General features: G+C 39.5%; 1 protein-coding gene and 1 long non-coding RNA gene across 3 annotated transcripts in view; both read left to right on the plus strand.

Moving 5' to 3' along the window:
* Positions 1 to 174: 174 nt before the first annotated feature.
* smad2 (SMAD family member 2) lies at positions 175 to 16,060 on the plus strand. 2 transcript variants are annotated; one of them, XM_038733539.1, is made up of 11 exons: positions 175 to 330; positions 2,558 to 3,092; positions 9,414 to 9,503; positions 10,441 to 10,634; positions 10,954 to 11,088; positions 11,339 to 11,413; positions 12,396 to 12,449; positions 12,684 to 12,896; positions 13,173 to 13,310; positions 14,086 to 14,230; positions 14,896 to 16,060. In XM_038733539.1, the coding sequence occupies exons 2-11, from the start codon at positions 2,836 to 2,838 to the stop codon at positions 15,017 to 15,019; spliced, it is 1,425 nt and encodes a 474-aa protein (XP_038589467.1). In that variant the 5' UTR covers positions 175 to 330; positions 2,558 to 2,835; the 3' UTR covers positions 15,020 to 16,060. The 2 variants fall into 2 exon arrangements, with proteins under 2 accessions (XP_038589467.1, XP_038589468.1); XM_038733540.1 differs by having other exon boundaries at positions 176 to 330; positions 11,339 to 11,401.
* Positions 16,061 to 19,339: 3,279 nt separating this feature from the next.
* The window catches only part of LOC119914316, a 102,503-nt gene continuing 93,953 nt past the window's right edge, over positions 19,340 to 27,889 (plus strand). Inside the window, exon 1 of the long non-coding RNA XR_005446762.1 lies at positions 19,340 to 19,506. This is a non-coding gene — a long non-coding RNA (uncharacterized LOC119914316). The remainder of the gene's footprint in view (positions 19,507 to 27,889) is intronic.

Below are 27,889 nucleotides of genomic sequence, written 5' to 3' on the forward strand. Positions count from 1 at the left end.
ATTACCGACATACCTTCGTACGTAACAGCGTATGACAGGCACGACCTCGAGCCAATAAAACACACGTCTGGCAACAGGTTATCGGCTGAACCCCGGGATTCAGCCAATAGAAAGAGAGAGGAGGCGGGGCATTAAGTCGTCTCGCTGCCGTTAATGTTTTGCATGAAGCGATACATGTTTGGTTGCGCTTTGAATGAGGGGCCATCATCCCGGCGGCTCGGAGGTGGAAAATACAGTTTAAAGTCTCTCTCGATGCATTTTAAATGAACAAGAAGGCTTTTCTGACAGACACCTGAGAGGCCGTTTAGTATCCTTTCATCTCCTCGTCGGGTAAGTGTGTTTTTAACAATGAAACTGATCGGATTTGTTAGCGACGGAACGTGCAACAGACCTGTTTATTTGTCTGTGACACAAAGTAGCAAGCTTGCTAGCGGATTTTTCGTACTCTTTTTTTTTTTTTTTTTTTTTTTTTTTTTTATGTTTGTTTTTGGAGGCGAAGGGAGGAGGAGGAGAAGGAGGGGGGCTGTCATTTCGAGACAAAAGAAATCTGAATATTCTTCACTGTGCCTGTATATCACAGCAAATGTCACCTATCTGTGAAATGAACTCGCTTTTTTTGTGGCTTGTCAAAGTCTACATCCAGTGGCTGATTAGTCTGAATTGCCGTTTGTAGCGTTAGCTTATTCTTCTAACCGTGTGTGCTGTGTGTGTTTTGTGTGTATGGTCTCGGGGGGAACAAGTAACCCAAACAGACAGTGTATCACAAAAAAAAGACGAGACATTGCAGACAAAATAAGGTTGCTTATTTTGCCCACAAGGCCCTGATAGCCGTGGTCAGCATTTCCAGTAGACATATACATTGTGGCCACATCGGCACGTTTTTTTTTTTGTTTTGCTTTTTGTTCCTTACATTAAGACTTTCTGTTCAGTTTTATAGGCTTCCACATACAGCAGTGTTTTTATGTTGTTATAAGAGTTTATCCCACCTCCTTTCGTGTATAACCTTTAGCAAAAGGAATAACCACAATATTAAGTGATCTTTTATTTTGCTATATAATACTCTTCAGTGATCACAATCAAGGTATTGACCAACCTACAGTATTTTACTTCCAGCCTTCTCTTATTTAGACATCAATGCAGTTATTTATGTAGTGTATGCTAGCCCTAGTGGATGGCATGCTCGAATGTTTAGACAACAAACTAGCAACTGCAGGTACTAAGAGTATGGCTGTTGTTAATTATTTTCAGGAAAGGTCTGCCTCGTTCTGAAAACCATTCATACTTGCACTATTAAGTAAGCAGTCCAAGGGTTAAGACTGGGAAATGGATTCTTAGAAGGAGCTTGGACTTTCAGAGGAACATGCTGAGGACAGTTATCCCTTCTTCCCTTCCTCCCTGGCACCTGAGTTGAGAAGCTGTGCTGCTATCTGTTTATATTTTAAGCCTATTTGATAAATAATGTGGTGCTCTAATCTACACCTGACAAAAGTGTTTCTCTTTTGAGATGACTGGGCCCACGGAAAAAAGATACGATTTCAAATTTGATTTAACAAATCAATTTGAGTATTCTCTGTAGATCCTTTCTGGACTTGCTTTGTCTGAGCATGTGTGTTTCCTCATTACGCTGGAAAATGGATCTTGGCAGTAAAATGAGAACTTTAATAAAGGATAAGGTTACATATGCAAATCAGAGCTCATGTAAACTCATGTTTTGCATCCATAGAATTCCATATTTTGCTAGCTATTTTCAGCACTTTTGCTTGCTTGATAGGAATTTCAAAATAGTGTATTACTCACCTGCCAGAATGGTTGATGGTCTGACAAAAGGATCTGAATGAGTCGGCATGCTTTGTGTGGTAAGGCTTTAAGACCCTGCTCCTAAGAGGGGTTTAACAAAGTCCGTATGAGAGGGTGAACACTGGTTTCGATAATAGCATAGTTTTACTATAGGAACAGCTTAGATATTGACATAGATTTGTCACCTCAGTAAAAAAAAAAAAAAAACATTGCTTGAACATGACTTTAAAGGTTGACCTCATAAAGAAAAGAAACCATGTATTGGTTTGGATCGTCCACAGCCTTGTCATATGGAATATAATGGATAATTTTGCTAAAGTACATGGTTCTGTTGTTGGTAGTACACAAAGAAATGATTTGTTCAGAACTACAGCTTTATGTACATCTATGAGATCAAGTGACCCAACAGTTTGGTATATATAGTGAAATGTTGGGTGGTGATAGGTTTATATAATAAATTGCCACTAGTAAAAACAGTGGTAAATGAAGGATACATCTGCTCACTTTAATAATCACCAATGCACAAAATTTTAAGTGGTTTTGTGAGATGGCAAACCTGTTTATTTTGTTATTATAATCGAAAAGCACTAAACAGCAGAGCAAAGCGTGCACCAGCAGTAAAATGTATTTATCAGAGGTTGACCTACAGAGAGACGAATGGTGAATATGGAACAGAATCCGTGAATGCTTCCAAACTGTAACTCTTTGTGTTCACACGTGTTGTTGTGTGCTTTCTTTTTTTCCCCCCTCTGTTTCTTAGGTGTCTTTGGATGTACTCCTCTCCACTCCTTACGTTGTGTGCTTTCAATCTGATATTTCCCAAGACTCATCTAGACTGATGCCTTAGTTCCAACTAGACAGTAATTAAAAACGCATACATATATTCTGTTTATATAGTTAAAAAAAAAAACTCCAGTGGGAGTTCAGACAATAACCCATCAACCATATTACTCTCCTTCCCCTCTACCTTTTTCTCTTTACGTCAGACTAAGAGGGCCATCAAAACACACACATACACACATACATACATAAGCCACCATGTCCTCCATCCTTCCCTTCACTCCCCCGGTAGTGAAACGCCTCCTGGGGTGGAAGAAGACTCCTGCAGGGAGTGGAGGAGCAGGGGGAGGAATTGGAGGAGTCGGGGAGCAGAATGGAGGTGGGCAGGAGGAGAAATGGTGTGAGAAGGCTGTGAAAAGCTTGGTGAAGAAGGTGAAGAAGACGGGGCAGCTGGACGAGCTAGAGAAGGCTATCAGCACGCAGAACAGCAACACAAAGTGTGTCACCATACCCAGGTGAGATGAAGACAAACACACATCCGGTATGTCCACGGCCTTTCTGGCTCTGTCTTCTACATGCTTACACACACACACACACACACACACACTCACACTCAACGTGGTCATTATTGTAGGGAATTGTAACAACCATGTGTCATTATGAATTATCAAAACGAATCAACTAATGGCTTCAGCACTAACACATGGCATCGAGTCGTGCTCACATTCAGACAAGCACACATCCGCAGTCCCTGTGCACTGGTATACCACAATACCACCAACACAGATCAGCGCAGCGAGTTGTGTCAACACACATGAAAGCAAGAAGGAGGGTGACTGGTACCCACAGGCTTGCAGTAAGAAAAGTCTTTGTTGTGCAACAGAAGGTCCACTTCCGCTTTCTGTTGTTCAGCAGGTTAGCAAGGCAACAGAAGTGAAACCTGATTGGAGGAAACAGATGTCCAACACGATGCCAGCCAAAGTTGTCTTAACTATATGCAGGAAGCATGTCTGCGCGTTCCCCATTGTGTGCTACGATTTGGATGGTTTGCTCTATTTTGATCAATCGCTGGATAAGTGACAGGCTCTGATCGTGCCTACGCTTTGGTCTTTTTACAAAATCCTGAACTGCCTGATATACTGAAACTATGTTTCAGTATTTCCTTTCATCTCATTACAGTTTGACATAGGCTTAGCTTGTTGGAAGGCATTATCTGGATTAAGATCATCAGATGTTAATCATTAATCATCAGTTAGCTTTTTGTTTTATGTATTAAAAGCCTAGAGTTGCACCAATACTCTGCGAGCACCAGTATCTCTGTCCTTCTGCAAATGAAGTTTGTTTAGATACCATGTTTTTGAAAAAAAAAAGTGAAAAATTTAGATTTTTTGCCGGTTTTACAATCACGATGCCTACTCAACGTTGTGATGTCGGTCAGCAATCGCTAATGGACGATGACATCGTCCATCGGCTCAACCCTATAATCAGGCAGACTATAGTAAACAAAAGGTAAGAAGACAAAAGGCATTCTGAATGGCTGATGTCAGTTTAGGATGGCGTTATATGTTTACCCTGGGCTTTGGTGCACACACCAGCTCCCACAGACATATATATATATATATATATATATATATATATATATATATAGGCATGTGTCGTATCCACTGTACCATCGCCACATATGATTAATGTCTTTGCAAAGGCTGTAAAAGAGCAAAAGAGGAAAAATAAACCTTTTATCCATTATATCTGTTCACTTTCCTCTGGAAACGGAACACTTTAACCTCAGAGAATAGAAAAAAGTCATTTGACTGTCTTGAAAGTGAACTGTCCACCCAAACCTGCTAATACTGTAGATGTGTAATCTGAATGATTACAGGTCTTATGGCTTTCAGTGTAGACTTCTCTTGTGTCACATGACTAGGTACACGAGCCAAGTCACCAGACCAGGTGAAACCTTACCACGAGAAAGGTGGCAAAGTCAGGGGAGCCCCATGAGAAGCATGTGATTAACGTCAATCAATCCGCAGAGGATCTGCAGAAAGGGGCGATAACTAGGCTGCTCTGTGAAGATTTTATGAGCTTCCCGTCTCAAATTTTCTATGTAATCCACCCTCTCTCTTCTTTCTCTCTGAATTTCCTTTTAATTATAAACTATCAATAATAGAATCTGTCCCTGCAGAGTAGTTGTGTTTCATCCACGTCCGCCAGAAAACGGCTCACCTGGAGCTGATGGGGATTTAGTGTCCTGCTCAAATACAGTTCAACAGGGCAGCTTGTTTTTAAAAATGGTGTCTTGAAGCTTGGTCGTTCATTGAAGAATGCCATTCCTTATCACCACACCACCATGCTTCCTCGGGTTAATTTTTGACAGGTAGGAACACACACGGGCCTCAAGACTACCCATTTATTCTGGGTATTACAATGTGATCAATGTAAATCTGGCATGCATTTGGTTAGACAACTATCAGTGTATTTGCATTGACAGCATATTGTGTTGACCTCCAGGTGAGAAGCTGAAGAGGTGGCAGGATAAATAAATATGGCAGGTGTCTGGGTTAGCAGAGGCGGTGCTAATACTAGTACTGCGTGTGTTTACTTTTCATGTATTATGGAAGGGTTCATCTTCTACGACTCTGGTAATATCAGATGGCGATGTTCCTGGTGGGGTGATAGTGTCTCAGCAATGCTGGCTGACGTTAGGCATTTCTAATCACATTGTGGCCTTAATGCATGCTGTGTAGATTTACACTTTGAATCGACACGCTAGCTTAAATGTGTTTAATATCAAAGTTATTGAACCAGTGTGAGCATCAGTGCTGGCTCAGGTAAGTGCAGTTCAGTGGAGCTCTCATCATTGTAGCCGGTACTGCGAGTGTGAGTGTTGTGGAGTTCGGCAAATAAAGTATGAAGCAGGGCAGTGCTAGGATTACATGAAAACTGTTGACCCAAGATGACACTGCAGCATATATCAACACACGTTATGTGGTTATATACTGTATGCTGAACACTATACCCGAAACTAGTCTCATTGAATTTAGAGAAGTACATGTGGAAAAGGGATAAAACGTGCACATGAGGCTTAAGTGTCTTTGCCAGGCCTCTCTGTTTCTTCACTCTCAGGAATGTAGGCTAGATAGTAGCTTCTGAAGTGGTAGTGATAAGGTGACGGTGGTTCATGTTAGACATTTACTTGAATACTGCTGCTGTCTTCAAGAAATTTTTATTATTATTATTTTTTTTTTTTTTAAATCTCTGAATTTCAGGGTTTGGGACGTACGAGCAACGTTCTTTCAGCTCTATATAATGAGTCACCAATCACCTACTTGTTTTGCGCTACTTTTTGTTGTTTGTGCTGAACCAATTGGTGAAGAAGTCGATTGTTGGTAGTACACAAATAAATATAGGCAGAAGTGCTTTCGTTTGCTTAGCTGCTTTTCTTGTATTAACGTGTTGCCATTGGTCAGCAAATGGTAAACACTGAAAGGAGTGAGTTTAAACAGAAGTATGGCAATGGAAAGTGTTTTCTGTTGCCATCACTTTTCACAGATTTACGGTGGCTTGGTTAAAGTAGCTCCATGTTGGAGGCAAACCTGCCATCCAATTGTAGGCCTGGGTGAACTGCTTGACGACAGAGCTCAGTAGTTTCCGGTAGATGGCATGATGATGCATAGATCACTTCCCTTTGAACGCAAAAGTATGGTTGATTTATATATATAAAAAAAAAAAAAAAAGTTTCTTAGGCTGTTGGTATTTGTCTGGGGTTTTTGCTTGGGTGGGGGAGAATTTCAAAGAGGTGTCTGGAGGATTTCTCCGAGATAGCAGGTGTAGGACTATGTAGATTTCTCTGAGTGGAGGTAACAGGAAGTCCTCAGCTGTGTCAAGAGATAGCAGGCACGGGTAACTTTTTGAACAGTAGACTGTTCTTGTTTTTATGTTGGTCTAGTCAAAAAAATGTATACATTTATAGTCAATTTTTACTTGTACTGGGCTTAACCTTTTATGTACTATTTTAATCATTTTAGGTGTGACCTATTACGATCTATCCAGGGACAGCAGATGTAAAATAGCCTTTTGGTTAATTCTTGCACATTATACATTTATTTATGTTATTAGTGTGCATTGTCCCTGTTAAATAAACCTGAAATAAATAAATTAAAAAACGGTGTACATCAGCTCTGGGTGCAGATATCCTTGTGATGTTTTGCAGATTTAACATACAAGTCTAGCTTTGTGAGTGGATGAGGATCAGGAGTCATGCTCAGAGAGAGGACTTTTGACAGACTGCCAGTAGGGATTGTAGTGGTGACCTTTTAAGTGAGAAAGGAAGAAGGCAAGACATTAGCTGCGTCTGGATAGTCTACATGGGGCTTGTAGTTGTAGAACACCTTGGCTTGGCTGATAAGTGCCAAGATACCGGGTCTTGTACAGACTGGTCTGGCAACTCTCTTTTCTCTGATCAGACAACAGAATCGCCTCCTACTCCCCTCTTCTCCAAGATGCTGTGGAAAAGAACATCCGAAGAGCTTTAGAGTTGACATGTTAGCAACTGTCGGGATGTGTGCTTTCTTCAGTCATACACACTCTTTGTGTTTGTACATACACGTGTTGTGTATCTGTTTTTTTGTTTTTTTGTTCTGTTATTGACACATTTCGTGCAGTCACATATCATTGCTGCATAGATGTACAGGTGAAACTCGAAAAAAATAGCATATCGTGCAAAAGTTCATTTCAGAAATTCAAATTAGGCGGAACTAATATATTATATAGACTCATTACATGCAAAGTGAGATATTTCAAGCCTTTATTTGATATCATTTCGATGATTATTGCGTACAGCTTATGAAAGCCCCAAATTCAAAATCTCAGAAAATTAGAATTTTACATGAAATCAATAAAAAAAGCATTTTAAATACAGAAATGTCAGCCCTCTGAAAAGTATAATCATGCATATGTACTCAGTACTTGGTTTGGGCCCCTTTTGCCTGAATTACTGCCTCAGTGCGGCGTGGCATGGATGCTATCAGCCTGTGGCACTGCTGAGATGTTATGGAAGACCAGGATGCTCCAATAGCAGCCTTCAGCTCTTCTGCATGGTTCAGTCTCATGTCTTTCATCTTTCTCTTGGCAATGCGTTCAGGTCAGGCGAGTTTGCTGGCCAATCAAGCACAGTAATCCCATGGTCATTGAACCAGGTTTTGGTACTTTTGGCAGTGTGGGCAGGTGCCAAGTCCTGCTGGAAAATGAAGTCAGCATCTCCATAAAGCTCGTCTGCTGAAGGAAGCATAAAGTGCTCTAAAATGTCCCTGGTAGACGGCTGCGTTGACTCTGGACTTAATAAAGTACAGTGGACCAACACCAGCAGATGACATGGCTCCCCAAACCAACACAGACTGTGGAAACTTCACACTGGACTTCAAGCATCTTGGATTGTGTGACTCTCTATTCTTCCTCCAGACTCTGGGACCTTGGTTTCCAAATGAGATGCAAAATTTGCTCTCATCAGAAAAGAGAAACAGACCAGTTCTTTTTTTCCTTTAGCCCAGGTAAGACGCTTCTGACGTAGTTTGTTGTTCAGGAGCGGCTTGACAAGAGGAATACGACATTTGAAGCCCATGTCCAGGACCCGTCTGTGTGTGGTGGCTCTTGATGCAGTAACTCCAGCCTCAGTCCACTCCTTGTGAAGCTCCCCCACACATTTGAATGGCCTTTTCCTGACAATCCTCTCTAGGCTACGGTCATCCCTGCTGCTTGTGCACCTTTTTCTTCCACTCTTTTCCCTTCCACGTAACTTTCTGTTAATGTGCCTTGATACAGCACTTTGAGAACATCCAACTTCTTTTGCAATTACCTTTTGAGGCTTTCCCTCCTTGTGGTGGGTTTCAATGATGGTTTTCTGCACAACTGTCAGGTCAGCAGTCTTCCCCATGATTGTGAATTCCACTGAACCAGACTGAGAGACCAATTAAAGGCTCAGGAACCCTTTGCAGGTGTTTTGGATTAATTAGCTGATTAGAATGTGACACTTTGAGCCTACAATACTGAACCTTTTCACAATATTCTAATTTTCTGAGATTTTGAATTTGGGGTTTTCATAAGCTGTAAGCCATAATCATCGAAATTATATCAAAGGCTTGAAATATCTCACTTTGCATGTAATGAGTCTATATAATATATTAGTTTCACCTTTTAAGTTGAATTACTGAAATAAATGAACTTCTGCACGATATGCTAATTTTTCAAGTTTCACCTGTATACATATCTTAGAAATACTGTGATGTGCTGAAATGTGACTTATGTGTAGTTTAGATTGCAAATGCAAGCAGACATCGCAGCAGCTTATTGAACCTTAAACCCTTGAAGACACGTAAAGTGGTGAGGTATTATTATTCATATCTTTCTACAGTGCGAGTTTGATCACATATGTAAATTATTATTTAAAATCAATTCATCTGGCGTCACCTTTCATCTAATAAGTTTTAACAGGCAGCCACAATTCAATCCCCTCTACCCCCCTTACATCACCTGTTTGCACCACATCACTCTCTGTCCAGTTTGGATTTGTCACATGATCACCTGTCACCCAGTTAGCGTCTCTTATTGAAAAGTGCGGTTCTATTTTAAAATTTCCGTCCTTTGTGCCAATAAGAGACCAACTGTACATGTTTGTGATTTCATCCTACTAATTTGGAATGAAATGCCTCATGTTTACCATCTGTTTGCTTTTATTTTTATCCTTTTTGCACTTGTCCTGTGTGTGTGTGTGTGTGTGCGCGTGTTTGTGTGTGCACATGTGTATGCATGTCTTTTGTGTGTGCGTGTATGTTTGTCTGTAGTAATTGCTCAGATCTATGGGGTCTAGGCACAGGCCACACGATAGAGCAGTGGGACTCTACAGGCATGTACGGATACCATGACCACAGCAGGTGAATATACTCACACGCACTCTAAACACACAATGAATCAACAATCCCTATCCATCTCTTCAGACCTGCAATTGTTGCTTTAATGTTGTCTTTAATGTCTTTCTGTAGTCTATAGTATCACTACATACTGGCTTGTGTGGCCACCTCTTTTTATTAAGATCATCAAAAGCCTTTGAAACAGTCTATAATGTCATAGCCTCATAAAAAAACATATCACTGCCATTAGTGCAATAATGATTTATATAATACAGGAATAAGGAATAATTTTGCTGTATTTTAATGAAAATGTACATCAATTGGAGTTGCAATAGCAAAGATATGTCACACAATGTGAGTGATGTTCACTGCCTATGCTACAGATGAATTGGTAGTATTGATTACTCTTCAAAATAAATAAAGATGGGTTTTAGGGTGATTTCCACAGAGATGTTGTGTCTATAATAAACATCCGATTTGCAGTAAAGCAAGGTTTGTAAATTATAGGCTGAATTTACAAAGGAGCTGAAAAGATTAAGGTGGTGTTTTGTTTTTTGGATACTAGTTTCAGAGATTACTGTAACTTTTATTATATTTTAATGCGTATTTTTTCAATTCCCCTATGATGCTTTTAAACTTTTTTATATTTCCCTGTTGCTTTTATGTTTTATGTAAAGCACTTTGAATTACCTTGTTGTTGAAATGTGCTATACACATAAACTTGCCTTGCCTTGCCTGTCTGTGCAATGGCTCTTTGTAGCTGTGCTGATGAGTCTCATAAAACGAGGTTTAGCCATAAAACATTGCAGCTGGTTGGCGAGTTAGTGGCCTTACTTGTTTGTCCTGTTTGTTTCCATTTGGATATTGCCTCGCTGCAAAGTGCAAACCTTTCTAAACATCCCGCCCAGTTTATGGTGCCCTGTGAAGATCAATGAGCTGTCCTCTGTCCCAACCTTCTCAGGTCACTGGATGGGCGTCTTCAGGTGTCCCATCGTAAGGGCCTGCCCCACGTCATCTACTGCCGCCTGTGGAGATGGCCCGACCTTCACAGCCACCATGAGCTGAGGGCCATTGACGCCTGCCAGTATGCCTTCAACCTCAAAAAGGATGAAGTGTGTGTCAATCCCTACCATTACCAGAGAGTGGAGACGCCTGGTAATAATTCTTGAAATAGTTTTTAATCTGAATGCTGCTGGCTGTGATCTTCACGGTGCCTTGAAGGTCTATAATCAATCATCATGCAACTAAAATTGGCATTATCACTTTACTGTACTTCACTGTAGTTTTGCCAGATTTTGTAGTGGAAACCTCTCTGGATGTGTTTATTTCCCTGTGTTTTCGTGTGTGTATAAGAAGCACAATGTTGTTGCAACAGCACACTTCGTAAAAAAACCCCCAACAACATGCATTTAATTATATGATTTTTAGCAAAATCAAATTTGCCTCTGCCAGTGACGCTTCCTTTTCTCTCCAGTGCTGCCTCCGGTGTTGGTGCCACGCCACACAGAAATTCTGACAGAGCTTCCGCCTCTAGATGACTTTACAAACTCCATCCCTGAAAACACCAACTTCCCTGCTGGCATAGACCCTCCTAATAACTACATACCAGGTCTGTATGTGGGGCAGGAACATTTTATTTTTTCTTACGTCAGCTGTCAATCAAGCCAACTAGATTTGTTTTAAATAGAAGTTAATTAAAGTTACAGTTGCCAGTTTGGTGGTTGTTTGTACTGTACATATGATCATAGAGGCATGACCTTTATTAGCCTATGACTTGCATGAACACACATAGACCTGCAGTCTTTCTCATGTGCAGTGTGTTTAAAATGCATTCTTATCATATGTTGTGTTTTTTACAGAGACTCCTCCACCTGGCTACATCAGTGAAGATGGAGAGACCAGTGACCAGCAGATGAGTCAAAGTATGGAAACAGGTAGACTAGCTGAGTGTTATGCTAGTCTACATACAGCTGTATATCTCACTAGTTGGGCACACTGTAAGGTTGAGGGTCAGAAGATCAGTTTTGACATTAAAATCATTCTCAAAGCCAAACTTTATTTTCTTGCGCTGATAAACACATTATTACAGAAGTGAACATAAACAGTACAAACAGCATCAGTAACATTAAACAGCACAGTTTACACTAGGGTTGTCACAATACCAGAAATTTAGTAGTCAATACCAATGCCAGTGAAATTCCACAATTCTTTATACCCATTTTGATACCACAGTAAAAAACAAACAACTACACTCGTTTAAAAAACAAATCATATGAAAATTACAAAGAACTAACAGCTGTGAAAGGATGTCCAGGACAGATGACAGTTTATTTGATGTCAGTATATTCATAAATGAGCAAGCTATTTGAAATTACAACCTTGCAATATGCCAGATTAATTAATCAATTAATTTCCTTAACTTGTTTTTACAACCCTTAAGGGTTGTTCCTATTTTATTACTTTTAAGATTGTCCCTGACTCCGACCATACTGTCGGGTACTTTAGACAGACATTCCCTTATTTGCGCTGCAAACTGCATCGTTGGTGATTTTCAGTTGATGTGAAACACTAGCCTAAATTGGCTCTCCAACATCACATCACAACATCATAAAACTAGGAAAAAATCTAAGCTTTGACACGGAGATATTGAAAGTAACAGCTGTGAAAACCAACAAATGTTAAATATTAAACTAACTTCATCCCGGTTTCCATACACGATATCAGAGCTGTCGTCTCAGATGCACTTGTTGGATGCCGGTACATACTGTACTGTAGAAAAATGAGTACGGTCATGTTTTCAGAATTTTGGCATCGACTTGTTACTGAAGTATTAGTTTTTGTGATATTCCCTAGTTTACACAATCTGTACATCAAATGTAATACACATATATATGATGTCTCTTTTGTTTCTCCCAGGCTCACCAGCAGAAATGTCGCCAAGCACCCTGTCACCTGTCAGTCATGGCCTGGGTAAGACTGCTTTATTTGTATTTCTATATCAGTTTTCCTCAATTCTATTGCAAGTCAGTGTAGAACTCTTTAAAGTAAAAAGTGAGAAGTTTTTTGATTTATTGTAGAGCCATGGTAGTATTGAAAATGAACTGAAATCTTCAAATATAAAGGTGTAGAAAAGCTAGGTATTGAGGTGATAGAAAAAAAGGAGTTAAGGATTTTGAATATGTAATGTGATACATTTCTTTTCAGACCTTCAGCCGGTTACCTACAGCGAACCAGCTTTCTGGTGCTCGATAGCCTACTATGAGCTAAACCAGCGGGTTGGAGAGACGTTCCACGCCTCACAGCCATCTCTGACAGTCGATGGCTTCACCGACCCTTCCAACTCTGAACGCTTCTGTCTAGGGCTCCTCAGCAATGTTAACAGGAACGCAACTGTCGAAATGACAAGGAGACATATAGGTACAAGCGCACGCGCGCGCACACACACACACGGAGACGTACAGTAACTTATCAGTACAGTTAACAAAGTTAACTTTCTTTGAGCAAAGTTAATATCTTTACAGAGAAGGAAACTTGTAAAGATGAGGGAAGGCAGTGGAATCCTATTAGGTCAAGGTTTGTCAGGCTTATGGGAAGTAGTAGTTTTCGCATTAAATTATTTATTTTATGGACAGTCTTCTTCCCATTCTTTGTAATTTTTTTTTATCTTCACATTTTTCCTGTCTCACTCGGCAGGTCGTGGTGTGAGGTTGTATTACATCGGAGGGGAGGTGTTCGCCGAGTGCCTCAGCGACAGTGCCATTTTTGTCCAGAGTCCTAACTGCAACCAGCGATACGGCTGGCACCCTGCCACAGTTTGCAAGATACCACCAGGTTTGTATACATATATAGTATTTTTTTTCTGTTTTTTGAGCCTGGTGGGTACTACACAACTGTCAAAAGGCCTCCTTTCTGCTTTGGAATTAGGATATATTAGCACTGTTGACATTTTATTGTCAAAAAGTGGACAGAGCTCCTACTGAAACTTTAATCTGGCATCTTGGATCCATAATGAGGAACAAGAATTGCTACCACCAAATAAAACTTTATGCTTACCTTCTATGATGGCTTTGTTGCTGAACATTCTTCTTCTTTTCACCTGATATTGATTAAAATGAAGCTTGAGAAAGCTCACTAATGCCCTCCACAATATGACAGTTTTTCTCAGACTCTCACCCACACTCACTGACTCATCTGTACCCATGACTCTTTGAACATTTCATTCCTGGCCAAATGAGCAGTGTGAACAGTATCATTACCAAGGCACAGAATTGTACAGAAAAGGAAACGCGGATCTTGTGGACATTCAGGGGTCAGTCTTGTCAGCATTGTGGAGAATATTCACCAACATACAATACACCCACACCTTCCAATGCCTCTGCTTGGTGCTTTGAAGTAAAGTGCGCAGAAATGGTCAAGTGAAATCACCAGTTTTGAAAACACACATTGTTGTAAAGTAATTAATAATTAACCTTTGGGTGTAACTAACACATTCATAAAATTCAAACTTACCAAGATGGAGAAAGGTGTTCTATGTCTGAATTAACTGTTGCTGATGGTGATGACCAGTCTATGTTTGACAATTGTTTTGCATTTGTTTATTTTTTAGGCTGCAATCTGAAGATTTTTAACAACCAGGAGTTTGCTGCACTGCTGGCCCAGTCAGTCAATCAGGGGTTTGAGGCAGTCTACCAACTAACTAGGATGTGCACCATCAGAATGAGCTTCGTCAAGGGCTGGGGAGCAGAGTACAGGTATGCTACGCACACCATTCTCTTTTACTGTGCTCTTTGGTCTACCCTGTCTTTGTTAGGATGTTGTACCAGCAGCATTCCCCTTATACAGTAGCAATAAAATATTTCTTGTAAATCTCAACTTAAATGTTAATGTAATCAAATCAAAGATGAAACCAAAGCTATTTGCCACTGCCAGGGCATTACCTTTTATCTAGCTTGTTATAACAAGTTACCATCAGAGTCCAGAGCCACGATTATAACATCATAACAGGCACCTTCTGAGCAACAGGTTAACATGTATGAATCAGTTTTCTTGTTTGTTTCTTTTTCTGAACAGGTATCAGCAGAAACCATTTTTATTTTATCAGGGAGCAGCATAAACAGTCAAATCACAATGTTATTGCATCTTAGCAACACTTTTTATGCAGCATTCAGGTAACAACTGGGATAATAATGAGTATAAATACTTTATCACTTTGTCAGTATTTTATTTCAGTACTAATGAAAATACTACTACGTGAACATAGGGGGGATTCTGTCATCATCTAGAAATGCTACTAGGGTTGTGATTAACATTATAACCCATAAAGATCCATCACATATCACACTTTGGGCCTCAACTGGACCAAGCAAAACAAGTGAGATGTTTTTCCTTACCCTTACGCTTTATTTTATCTCTGCAGACGTCAGACAGTAACCAGCACTCCATGTTGGATTGAGCTTCATCTCAATGGCCCCCTCCAGTGGTTGGATAAGGTGCTGACCCAGATGGGTTCACCATCAGTGCGCTGCTCCAGTATGTCCTAGACAGGGTTTGGCTGCTGCTTACGCAAAGTCAAACTGGCATCTCACAACATTTGACCAGTATGTCTTAAGGGAGACCGCCGTGCAGTCTTAAAACTGATGTGCTAACAACATTATGAAAGTGGAAAAAGGAAAGGATTACACTATGGACCTGGAGGACGGGAGAAGACATGATGGACAATAGTGGAATGTTAACACTGATGTGTCAGTGAGCCTGATCACCTTTGGCTCTGTTGGATTAACGATGACATTCTAGTAATCATGGACCTCGTAATTGAAATGACCCTGCAATATCAAAATGACAAAGAGAGTGATGTCAAAATGGACCAGACTATATTCAAAAATAAAATGAGAACAGCTGTTTCTGGGATTGAGCATGTGACCTTCTAATTTACAGGACAGTCTCTCCAACCACTAGTTCTCCTTTCCGCTTCACTACCTACCACAGCACAACTTTGATTCAGCGTCAAGATTTCCATTCACACAAGGTTGACCAACAGTAGTACTGCCACTCCAGGCTCATGTTCAACCAAAGTCAGCTTTGCGCCTGGACATGAGTTTGTTTTGTTTTTTCTCTTGGTTTTTGTGACCAAAATTTCATTTTTATCTGAGATTTCCACTTGTTGTGCTTTTCTCCCAATGTTCCTGTGCTAGACTGACGGTCTTCAGCTCTTTTAAAGGGGTGACCACTGGAAGAACAAGTTGATGTATGCCCCTTCTTCGCATGTACACACACACACACTGTCACGCAGACAAACCTTTCCATAACTTAATATTTTAACACCCTTTTGCTTTGAAATAACGACAAACCAGTTCCCCTGTGTTTTAATGTTGATTGATCCTATTCAACCATAGGTGTGCAGTGGGGTAGATGTTCGAGTGTGAGGAGTTTTTATTGTAAAGTGTGGTCAGTGGCTAACCACTACAGATAACTGGAATGATTAAGTAAGCTAAGGAATTCTCAGCACAAGAGCGTGGTACATGTCACTCCACTGTGAACTTGGTTTCAGATAGTAATAAAAGCGTATGGTGTTAGACAATTAACAGTTTGCCCCCACCTTAGATTCTTTTTGTTAACATTTAACAGTGCATTTTGCTTATAAAGAAGAGATAAATGCAGTTCCAAGAGTCTAAGCCTCACTGACTCCCCCTGCTGTCTAACAGACAAAAAGACACCCATCTCTAAACGTTCCACTGATGTAGTCATCGCACAAGCCTCCTGTGTGTGTGTGTGTGTGTATATATATATATATATATATATATATATATATATATATATATATATATATATATATATATATATATATATATATATATATATATATATATATATATATATATATATAGGACTGATGCAGGGTTTCCCCATTATTGACATTTTATTGATAGGAAGATGAAAATGGAAGTCCTGCAGTGTGGGACTTTCAAATATTTGCTTCTATACCATACTTGCACTGCCACAAATTATGCCCTATATCCCTTGATAAGTTGCCTTTGATGTAAAATACAGCAAGATATGCTTTGAAATGTACAGATAGGAATGTTGAAAAGCCCAATTGAAGTTTGGACAGTTACAAAAAATATATAATACATGTTCACTTAAAAGATGTTATTCCTTATATTGTCTGAATTGGCTTATTAAAGAGCATCCATTTGATTTTCAGGACTCAAAGTGTTTAAGCTTTAAGTATTGGACAAGCTAGTTATACTACACAGCTGTTATTTTCTTTACATATTCTTTTAGCTGCGTTTTTGTATTTTCATGTATTTTTTTATATATATGAATATATTTAAAATCTTCAAAGCTTTCTTCCTTTTTATTAGAATTGAATATTTTTTTAGAATATGCCCTCTGTTTGAAATGATCACAGCTTGATGATGAAGTATGTAGGATATAACATTTTCACTGAATTTACCACTGACTGAGAGGCCAAGTCACTATATTTACCATCCTCTATTAATCAAAACCTGATTTGGCTGCTAAAATGGTAAACATGGCTGGTGAATTTTGGAAGGTTGTATCCTGCCTTGCTGTTACTAATTTTTCAGCTCTATGGGTAGGACCCAAATTATGATAGTGCTGCCCCAAAGACTGAATGTTTATATTTACAGTATATCCTGTACACTGCAGGTCCACTGTGTCATAAACCTAACTGCTGATGAAAACCTAATAGCTGCAGTTTTCCAGTATTTAATTGTATTGGCTGAATCATAATGTTGCAATTTGCTAATGTCCTTTTGGGTTTTGGTTAGTTGCAAATTGTTACAAGTCAATATACCTGTTTGAAAATATGTTAATTTTCAGTATACCATGGTCATTAGAAAATGAAGATCAAATACAGTATTATTTTTCAGTATCAAAGCAGTTGGTATTCTCTGACTTTGGAAAGTGAATTTGTTGAATTCTGTCTTACTTAAGCAACACAGGACATTCCAGTTTGCAGTGTGACAGCTGCTGCCAATGCAGATGTTTAATTCTCAAGACTCCTTATGTGTGGTTGAGCACTGTTCATTAACCGCGAGTGTGTTTACATGCACACATGATATTATATCCCAGTCAAGGCCTCTTTACCCTAATGAATGTCACCGCGAAGCAGAATGTCACCATGAGAAATGGGGTTGTAAGTGGGACATGTATATAAAAATATACTATCTTGGCTCATACTGTCACATTCCAGATAGCTTGTTTTGACTTTCTCCGAATTGTGACCCAAAAAAAAACTTGACAGTGGTCTTAACTTGGTGCGCAGTAATGCTGATGTGCATGTAAACACATTTTCTATTTGATTATTCACTACTACAACATGTGGGGGGAAACGTACATTTAAAAAACAATTGTAGGACAGCTAATGAAGGTTTAATGAAGGCTTAGTTTATCATATAATGGCAGATAAAGAAGTCCAGAAATCCTGATGTTTTATCATACATATTGTGAGCATCCTGCAGAAACTTAATAATTCAATATTTTCATTTGATACACATTTTTAGATGACATCCTCTGCTACAGGGTGATGTACTTCAGCACTTGGACCAAACCAAAAACATTGACACTTCAGAAAAATCTCAAAAGCAAGTCATGGTCCCTTTGTTTTATTTTTTTATTTTTTATTTTTATGTTTCTTGACCATGTCAAATCATGAACTATACTTTTTTAGGAAGAGATTAGATTAGATTTTTTTTCTATTACTCACTTGTAACCAGACTGAAACCAGCCAAATGAAGTGATGTTTGTCTCTCTGTATGTGTATCTATCTGTCCACTTGTCAGTCCTATCTTTTAGCTGGTCTGTCGTATTTTGTTTATTAGGCAAAAAGATGACTGGACTTGTCATCGCCAAAGTCAGTACAAATGCTAATATGAAAATATAGTAGATTGTTCTCATTGCTAACCCACATGTTTGTTCTATGCAGTGACATTAAATAGTTTGGGCTGTATACTGAAAAACATTTTACGCATTAAGAAATATGCATAGTGTATTTTCTGATGGCTAGACATGCTGTTTCATGCATATTGTCAAGGTCCAGCAAAAGCCTTTGTATCTACTTATTTCTTTTTCTTTCAGTGAGTGCCACCCAACATTGTACCCCAAAACCAACTAGCTTTTTTCACTTCCTGAGAAGTGTTTTTTGGAGATAGAAGATGACACCAAATGAGGTTTGATGTAGGATACATCTACACATTTTGAGGGTCCATATTCCTATTCAAAGATTACACAATGTTTTTTTATACTTATTATTATTGTGATGACAATTGTGTATCCCCAAATGAGCCTCTTTCAGATGAATCCCTAAGAAGGTGGCTGTTTGGCCTACATGTCACTAGTGATGTTATTGTATAGCTGTACTTATTTTGCCATACATGCTGGTCCTTTTTTCTTGCTACTGTATCAACGGAGCATATTCCATTAGACAATGCAGTGTTAGGATTTCTGTCTTCTTCAAACACTGATTATGATCTTCGTAGGCTTTCCAACTATTCTACATATACAGACAACTTCTTACAGTGTACACTAATAAAGCTGTTTTAATCCACCTGAAAATTGTGTCTTGTGTCTGAATCTAAAATCACTTAGAGTGGTATACATACACAGTGCAACATTATATGTGATGACAATGTTCATGTGAAACTGATGAAATAAAAAAAAAAAACAATGGCCTTAACATATGAGTTCATGTCTCACTATATTCTAATTTAAATGTGTCACTGTTAATGATATTTTAAAATTCTGACTTAGATCTACCAATGGCGGGCTGATAGAGGGCGGGGCTTATCAATGAATTCCAGCAGGCAAAGGTACTTTTCGCGGCATTTCAAACCGACACCAGAGTAAGCTAGCTAGGAGCACTTGCTAGTGACTATTTACCTCCCAATTCTGAAAACTCTGTTTGCAGTCTAAGGTCGGTACAAGTTAAACTGTTAACCTTGAACACCATTTGGGCTGGCTGCTTGTTGGAGTCCTGGTAATGGCTAACCTTAACCTTACCTAGCAGGTAAGCCCAAAACAACCCACAGTTAGCCTTCCCTCACCTCAACACTACCCATAACTCCTTTAATTCACAAGTTTGACTGTAAAAATTACAGTATGCTCTTAACGATTAATATGCAAAACTGTTTTATTTTATCCACTGGTCTCCAGTAGCCCCAGTTTGTGCCTCACTATCAGCATTTGCTATTACATGAAAGCCACAAACAGCCAAGTAACTTACCCCTGATAATACAGTGAAAGAAATAATCAGGGCTTCATTTACGTTTTTATTGTGAACAGCACAAGGCAAAAGTCTTTGTGTGTTTTTGGTGTAGATAAACATAAAAGCATTTAAATTAAAAATGTGTGCGCAATGCAATATTGAATTGCATGAACAGATGCACAATTGTAATACACTTTAATTGCCAGCAGAGGGAGGTAGAAGCACATTAATGAAATAGGCTGCCTGTGAGACCAGCTGTGTATTCATCAAGCCTAATGTGTAGTTTCATAATCCTAATTTAAACAGTCTACATGATTATTAAGCAGTGAATGTGTTCATTTAGTACTGTGGTATTTAGAGCATGCTTTGCAAATTAAACTACAGAGCGACACATGACAGCCAACAACAGTTCTTTAAAAAAAAAAACACAAAAAACAAATTACTCAGGTGTGATAAATCCAGTCATTTCAACCCTAACATACCATTCAAAAAACGTTTTGAGGTGTCTAACCTGTCTCTATTGTTTGTCAGTGTTGCCTCCCTATTAAGGTTATAGTAAATCCAATCATGCTGTAATTCTGGGTTTTCCGTTTTCCTAAACATACACTCACAGACACACACACACACACACACACACACACACACATTAGATCCCAACCCTGAAACAGTAATTGATAAATAGCAAATAAATAAAATCTCCCTCTGAATTATTTAGATTTGTTTACTGTCAACGAGTGGAACCTCTAACCCCTCCCTTCTGTGCACTGTGCAGCAAGCTACTTAGCGAAATGACGGCCTTACAGTTAAACATCCCAGAGACATTAAAACACATTAAAAACCTTTGCAGTTAAAAGGTTTGATGGACTTGGAGTGAACAGTCTTTGAGAGTAAAGAGACGGTGTGTGTGTGTGTGTGTGAGTGTATAACTGTTGTTCAGTTACTTTATTTATGAGAAACAAGCACATTAGTTGACTCCCAGCATATTTTTATCTGTACGTGTGTCCTGCCCATCTGTGTGAATGTGCTCCTGCGTTTACATATTTTAGGCATATGTTTTGTTCCCATGTCCACTCCACGTACAAGTACTTGGCACCTACTGGGTCTCCCCGTTACGTCTGTGTTAGTGCACATATTGCAATCTGTGTGCAAAGTGTGTTTTTGCCTGCCAGAGTGAGTACTCTTTCTAAGTGACCTGCTTGTGCTCCATTACCAGAGCATCATTAAGCTGTTGTTGTTGATACTCACCCTCCTTCCTTATGGTTTGGCCTTGGATCTCATTCCCCTCATTCCCCTGAGCCCTATTACAGTACAGAGCAGTAAGCATTTCCCAAACAAATTAATACCATATCCTGAGTGTGCCTAAACTTTCTGGAAGTGTAATATAAACTGGTAATGGTGGCGGTCATTTTTATCTCTTGTGGTTGCAGAACTGATTTCAGTTTATGTTAATGTTTCTTAATAGTTTATAGACACAAGTACATTTATTCTTGTAACTGTGGCATCTGCTTTATGGGCTGGATATTGATCAGACGTGCTGTAACCATGCTGTCTAGTGGAGCAGCTGCAAATGCAAAATGCTTTGCAACAACTAGGAGAGTAATTCAGATTGGTAAATTACAGTAAGAACCATACGTATTGCAACAGTGAGCTTACACCAGCCTGTTAGTCTACAGTGTATTATGGATTTTATATGAACACGAGGTTGGCTGGTCCAGGAGAGTAATGGCAGGTTCAAATTACTTTGCTGGTAAGCATCTGCTCCTGAAGAACAGAATATTTTCTGTCAATATCATATCGCATTAAGAGTAGATTATAGTGTGTAATTATGGGCTTTCATTGGTCTCTGTGTTAAAGAAATTTGTTTACTTATATAATACATTCAAACACACAGAGACAGATATGTAAATCACTTTTACTAAGCTGTGCTGCTTATCTTGAATCACACGTTTCAGCAGAGCCAGAGATTCAAATTATTTGCCTGATATGTAATGTCTTGGTGGTGTCTATTCTCTATTGCTATCTATCCCTCTATCTATCTTTTTGTTGCTGTCTTTAGACGGGTTCTTGTATACAAACACTACTAGCCAGCGGGCAAAAGTGCTTTGGTAGCTGGTCAGACTGTAGTCAACCGCTGTAATCAACATAGATTATGCATTGTTCGTAAATTCTTGTTGACTAAATAATAAACAGCCATTTCAGAGTTGGATCTGTTTGTTTGTGTTTCATTTTGCATATTAATATAACATGCGTGACTGTACTGCAAGTCATTGAAACCAGACATAATGTTGTTCAAGTCAGCTGCTAGCCAAAAAGTTAAAGTAAGAATGGAGAACGATGGCGTTCTTTTCACAGCTGTAAGTCCTGCCATTAAGCCTAGCTGTGTCACACTCAGAGATGCAAAGAACATTGTCTTCCGTTGTAGACGTTGTGCGACCAGCAAAAAGCTATCAACCGCAAACAATTTTGTATTGAAGCATCTGCTTAAGCAGCACAGCTGCAGCACTGAATACTTCTCTTATAAATGTGTGTGCAAAACCGTAATGTTAGTTCAAAAGTCAAGACGCTTGATCTTTTTATCTCAGACAGTAGCGTTAAAAAACGTACGTAAAAATCATACTCATTGATGCTGTTATGAATACGCAATTAGTTGAAATGTCGGGAGGGACCTGCTTTGTTTTTTATTATTTTTAAACAGCCTATATCCACACCCTATACAATATAGCTGCGGTGTTTTCAGTTCGGCTGGTTGTTTATCCTCAGGTTAATTGTTCCAGTAAAGTGGATTCATTTCTAAAATCCGCTGCTGAACAGGTTTCCCGTCACTTTTAAGGATGGGGTGCGGTAGTTGAAAGTAATTGTAACGTAACGAGTAATGTGACTAGTTAATTTTAATACCCAGTAATAAGTGAAGTAATATTATTACTTTTGAAATGAGTAATAAGTAAAAAGTAAGTTATTACAATGTAAGTAATTTGCCCAACACTGCAGCTAGATATGCCGTATAAACTGATGTGCCGTGAAGACAGAGTGCTGCTTTCTGCCCCTCTAGCTGCGCGTGCATCTCTCCCGTCTATATATCTAAGGTAAAACTCCTGCCTGTCGTGCACAGGAGAGAATTTTTAAAAACATATTTAACTGTCCTTGTCTACCATCTTCGATTCTTGGTGACATAGCAGTGTAGGTCCTGACATATGACCTGAACGCTGACCAGACTGTCGCTGACCAGACTGTCATCTATCATTAATATGACTTTTGTTTCTGACGTTGTTTTTGTGCCGTCTGACGTCCCGGGGTAAGGTTCCTCCCAGGGTTCCTTACATTTCACCTACCTGACCCCTTAATTCTAAACCTTAGACATGATGTGTGTATGTTTGTGTGTGTGTGTCTTTCCTGGACAAGCCCTCTTTACTTCTTGGCTTTGGGTCTTAGAAAAGCACTTTGTGTGTGTGTGTGTGTGTGTGTGTGTTTGGGAGCCATAGGACCTGAAGAGGGGTAATCATGTATAAGTTATGTCAACTAATTAAGACTGGCCCCTAACCTATTGCTGACCCCAGGGAAATAACAATGCACCATCTAAAAGCCTTTGTACCGGTGTACCTGTGGCCTCTTGGCCACACTAGAGTGTTGGATGTCCTGTGTGTGTGTGTGTGTGTGTGTGTGTTCTGGCTGGCCGGTAGTGCAGGGCTACCTTGATCTGGTAACTGGAGCACGAGGACAGAAGAAATGAGAGAGCAAGGAGAAAAGAGAAGGGGTGAAAGAAAGTGCCTCTGCAGTGAAAGAAAGTAAGAGAGGCAGAAGCCTAGCCCATGTAATTAGGCCTAAATGAGTTTTCCACTGACTCAGTGGATTGTGGCGATGCAACGCTGGGACAAAGACTGGAGGTCAGGGAGTCATTGAGTCAGGGAGACGAGGCATACTCTAGTCACAGGAATAGAGGGGATGTTGGAACTGTTGGCCTCCTCTGGTCAAGGTTTTTCAGGGGAGATACACTATGCCTGTTTCATTACTGCTGTTGCTTTAAACAAAGAATGATTTTATGTGAATAAAACATCCATCTTACCAGCTCCACTACTTTATGTGGTGCTGTGTTGGGGAAAGCTTCCCATACTTTTCTTAATTAAAGGCTCTGCATACCTCATAAGTGATTCACTTACTGTAGCAGATTAGACTTCTCAGAACTATGTGGGCATGTGCTATGGCTGTCACTCTTTATTCAAAATACGCCTTTTTTATGATATTTTGACATGTCAGGGTAGGCAAAGGACCGGTACCGGTACCCCGGACTGATTGTATTGTATTATTTTTTAATATGTTTAATCTATGTGAAATCTATATGAATTGCCAAATATTTTTATCCAATTTGCAATATCTCTATGATGTGCATCTGCACTGTGTACTTGGTGGAGTTTTCCTTCCCATGAGAAATGTCAATTCAGAATACCAACAGTGGGAATAAAGTCTGTTGTCAAGGGGGCGCTGAGTGCAGAAGCTGAGAACTGAGAACTGAGGTGTGGACCCAAATGCAGACTGTAGGCGAGGTTGTTGCAGTTCGAATAAAGATTTATTAACACAAAACTAAACAGGCTTACGCTCGGAGCTCAGCAGCAAATGTCCAAACAAAAGGGTACTCCAAACAACACATAATCCAAAGGGAAGAATCCAAGAACAAAGTACAAACCAATGAAATAATCCAAAAGCACAGGGAAAGCACAGAACACTCAACACAGACGACGCAAGGACGTGACAAGGACTGAAGACAACTGAGGACAATACACACTAAATGAGCAGGGAGGGAAGGGAAGGGCTGCTTTCCGATCCACAGAGTACATAAACAGTACTCCCTACTTCCTGCTCAGGGAATGTCGGTTAAGGGAACTTCGCTTGACAAAATTCTTCCATTCGGAACAACCTGCAACATCATCAAAGCGCACGTCAGTTCTGCAGTGTGTTACCCTGGTAACATAAACACCTCAGATACCCGCTGCAATTGTGGACATTTACTGAAATTACCTGTATACTGTATATTAAAACTGATACAATTACAAAACATATATTTTAATAACTTCTTCTTTTTATATTCTATTAAAATGTATGTAACTTGTGAATGAATGTGATTGGATTAATTTACAAGATATGCAGCGTCATTCTTAAAAAGATTCATATGAGCATTGTTGTTTTTAGGTAACCTAACCTCTGAAATAATCATATAAATAACGATAAAATTAGTTGCAATGACAGTAATTACAGATATACAAACTCTGTGGTCTGCTCTATTGTTAACACGTATGAGGCGCAAAGGCTTATGGGTGATCTTTCTTGACAACTTCCAGCAAAGTGATGAACCGTTGTTCCCTTCTTCCCTACACAGTTCTCAGTGCCCTTTGAAGTGAACATGTTGTGCTCCCTGCGGTTTGGAATCTCACTTAAAATGGCCGAATACCCTGCGCAGTCCACTTAGCAGGGAACTGCAGGGCGATCGGAACGCACCCAAAGCACACCAGGTACAGAGGATTACCAAAATAAAACAGGAAGTGAAGTTCAGAGGAACACACAAGGACAGATCTACCAAAGTAAAACACAAAACATGGAAAGACAGCAGAATCAGGGCACAGACAGACTAAGGACTAGGACACACAATTACCCACAATCATGAAACTATGCGCTACAAATGTTTTCACTTGCACACTGAGCAGCACTCAATGCTCGGCTCGCTTCCTCTCCTCGTTCTATGCAGAACATATGTGACAGATGGTGTTATAAGAGCAGTGTAACTCTGAATCGGGAGGTGTGTAGCGAGTGTTTGATTGTCCTAGCGGCGGAAAGTGTCGCGAGTGGAGGAAAATATTCTGGCAGTAAATGTACGGTGTCTGTTACAGTGTGTTAGCTTCTCAAGACCAAGAAAAGTCTGTTGTTTCCCACCTGCTGGAAAAGTGAAGCTGGTTAGCGCTTAGTTAGCTAACATTTCCCCTCCCCTTCAGACTACTAGCTTCTACAGCAGCTACATAGCTGCTATGTAACTTAACATTAGTTCAATTTATAGAAAGTAACTGGAAGCTGTATTTTATTACTACCTACTTGTCCAATATTGAGAACATCAGGTACAAACTTAGACTAAACTAACGTAGCCTGCAGCTCTGTCCTGTACAGACTGATTCAATTATTTTTCAGTCTTCAGTCTGAAAAAGTGGTTTTGGAAAAGAAAGGATGGAGGTGACTGGAGCAGCTGAAGTTAGTAAAGCTAATTAGTGATGCGAACTAGTCCTTTTAAGCTGATGAGGAGACGTTTCTTTTTGGATTTTAATGTGCAAATAAAATGCACCTCAGAAGGGAGGAGGTTTCTCATGTTGCCTATTTTTTATATTAATGTCTACAGATAAATGTCAGAAGCTGTAAAATGAAGACACAAAAGGCAAACATGAACAGTCCTATCTATAATGATTCTGAGGTCATATTAACAGGGTTTTCCTGCGTTAAGGCTTAGGGGTGATGCCCAAAACATGCTGTGCCATCACTGTAAAATCACTGTGGAGCAACAGAACCAACCAAATTACTTTCTCCAGATCTAAAGGTTGTAGTTCCTCCAGTAGACTGATCTTTGGGTGCTTTTTATTTATTATCTGCTCTAGCTTTTCCAAGTATTTGTTCAGCGATATGGTGAAAATAATGGACCAATATGATGTGAAATTACATATTTTTCATTGGAAAACTTAACATTTTCTTGGTGGAGCGTTTTGTCCTGCCCCCGCTGCTGAAAACAATCCTAGAGGAAACACTGACACAGGCCATAATGATAAAACACATAAGTACACAGATCAGGAAAACACGAAAACACAGGACTAAGGAAATAATGACAAAAACCAGAAACCCACAGGGAAGAAAATACAACTCATAACATCTGTAGCCAACGACAGAACTGTTGGACTCCTTACGATGCTTTCCCCAATGTCATTTAGTACAGGGAGCTTTTTGTATGAACACTGGGGAGGTGATGCTGAAGCCCCAGCTGTTGTAACAGTGTTTGTGTGTGTATGTATATGTGTGTATGTGTTTCAGCTGTGATAATTATACCTATTAAAGCAGTTTAGTGCTGTGTTGTTAATGATGTTCATCTCACGATAGCAAAGAGCACAGGATGACATCAATGCTATTGGGTTACACCTGTCCGTGTTGCATTTGGTTTCATTTCACTGTGACACAAGCTTAAGCCAAATGTATTTATGAATTGACAGATATTAGGAGGACAAAAGGAAGTCAGAAAAATGCCCAAACACGAGTAAGGAAAAACCTGCCCCCTTAATTTTAACAGCTAACAATGATTATTTTTTAAGCGATTAATCTAAAGATAATGTTTTTGATTGGTCAATTTATCTAGTGACTAATTTATCCGAAATCAAAAACAAGTCATTCACATCGCATATTCAGTCATCATCCTGAAAAAGAGACACATAAAGCACATTATAATGATTTAAAAGGAGTGTAATTTCCCCTTTGTTTTCCCCTATTTGTCAGATGTCTGATCAGAAGAATACTGGATCTCACATTGTAGAGGATGCTGTGACACACAGATTAATGTAATCACTGTACCTTTTCCCTGAACTGGATACGCGGTATTTTTACTTAAGTACTTGACACTAAACCTAAAATGGTTATGACATGGATTCATTTCATCACTGGAGTAATATGCAGTAAGATATTCATCATTTTCATAATAGAAGAATCGCTCCAGCCCCTATGGTGAATAAAATTACTGGTGCTCTTTGGATGGGGAAAGGTCGTTGACCTTTGGGCTTGTTTTCAAAAACAAGTGGAAAAACTGAAAAATGCACATCAAACAAGCCTGCTTGTCCGTACTAGCAAATCCCACTCCTGAGACTCATTGTAAAATGTTAAAGGGCCGTACTCACTGGCTTAGGCCTGGAGGTGTCACTGTTAAAACCATTAAGTAAACTACAACTAGTCCACTTCAGTATCATTCAGCTGGTGTACAGTGGTCCTCAAACCTGTGACAGTAATGGCCAAATTGCTCTGGCATTGTTGGTGATTTCTTCAAAAACTCATTTAGTTTGAGATCACTTTGCCACAAATCCATTTGGGAAGTAGAGTTCAAACACATTTTTTAGTCTTATTGGTCACCTGTGCGTTCTACATTATCCTCAAAATGATTCAACCAACCACAGGCTATTAA

Source organism: Micropterus salmoides, unplaced genomic scaffold (assembly GCF_014851395.1).
Source record: "Micropterus salmoides isolate LMB-PRFRI ecotype aquatic unplaced genomic scaffold, ASM1485139v1 Ms_hic_scaffold_20, whole genome shotgun sequence".
NCBI lineage: Eukaryota > Metazoa > Chordata > Actinopteri > Centrarchiformes > Centrarchidae > Micropterus > Micropterus salmoides.

Excerpts from the sequence above, each read along its gene's own strand:
- smad2 (XM_038733539.1), top strand. The coding sequence starts at position 2,836 with ATGTCCTCCATCCTTCCCTTCACTCCCCCGGTAGTGAAACGCCTCCTG. Across the intron at positions 9,504-10,440 it reads GGATACCATGACCACAGCAG|GTCACTGGATGGGCGTCTTC; the intron begins GTGAATATACTC and ends CAACCTTCTCAG. Across the intron at positions 11,414-12,395 it reads GAGTCAAAGTATGGAAACAG|GCTCACCAGCAGAAATGTCG; the intron begins GTAGACTAGCTG and ends TGTTTCTCCCAG.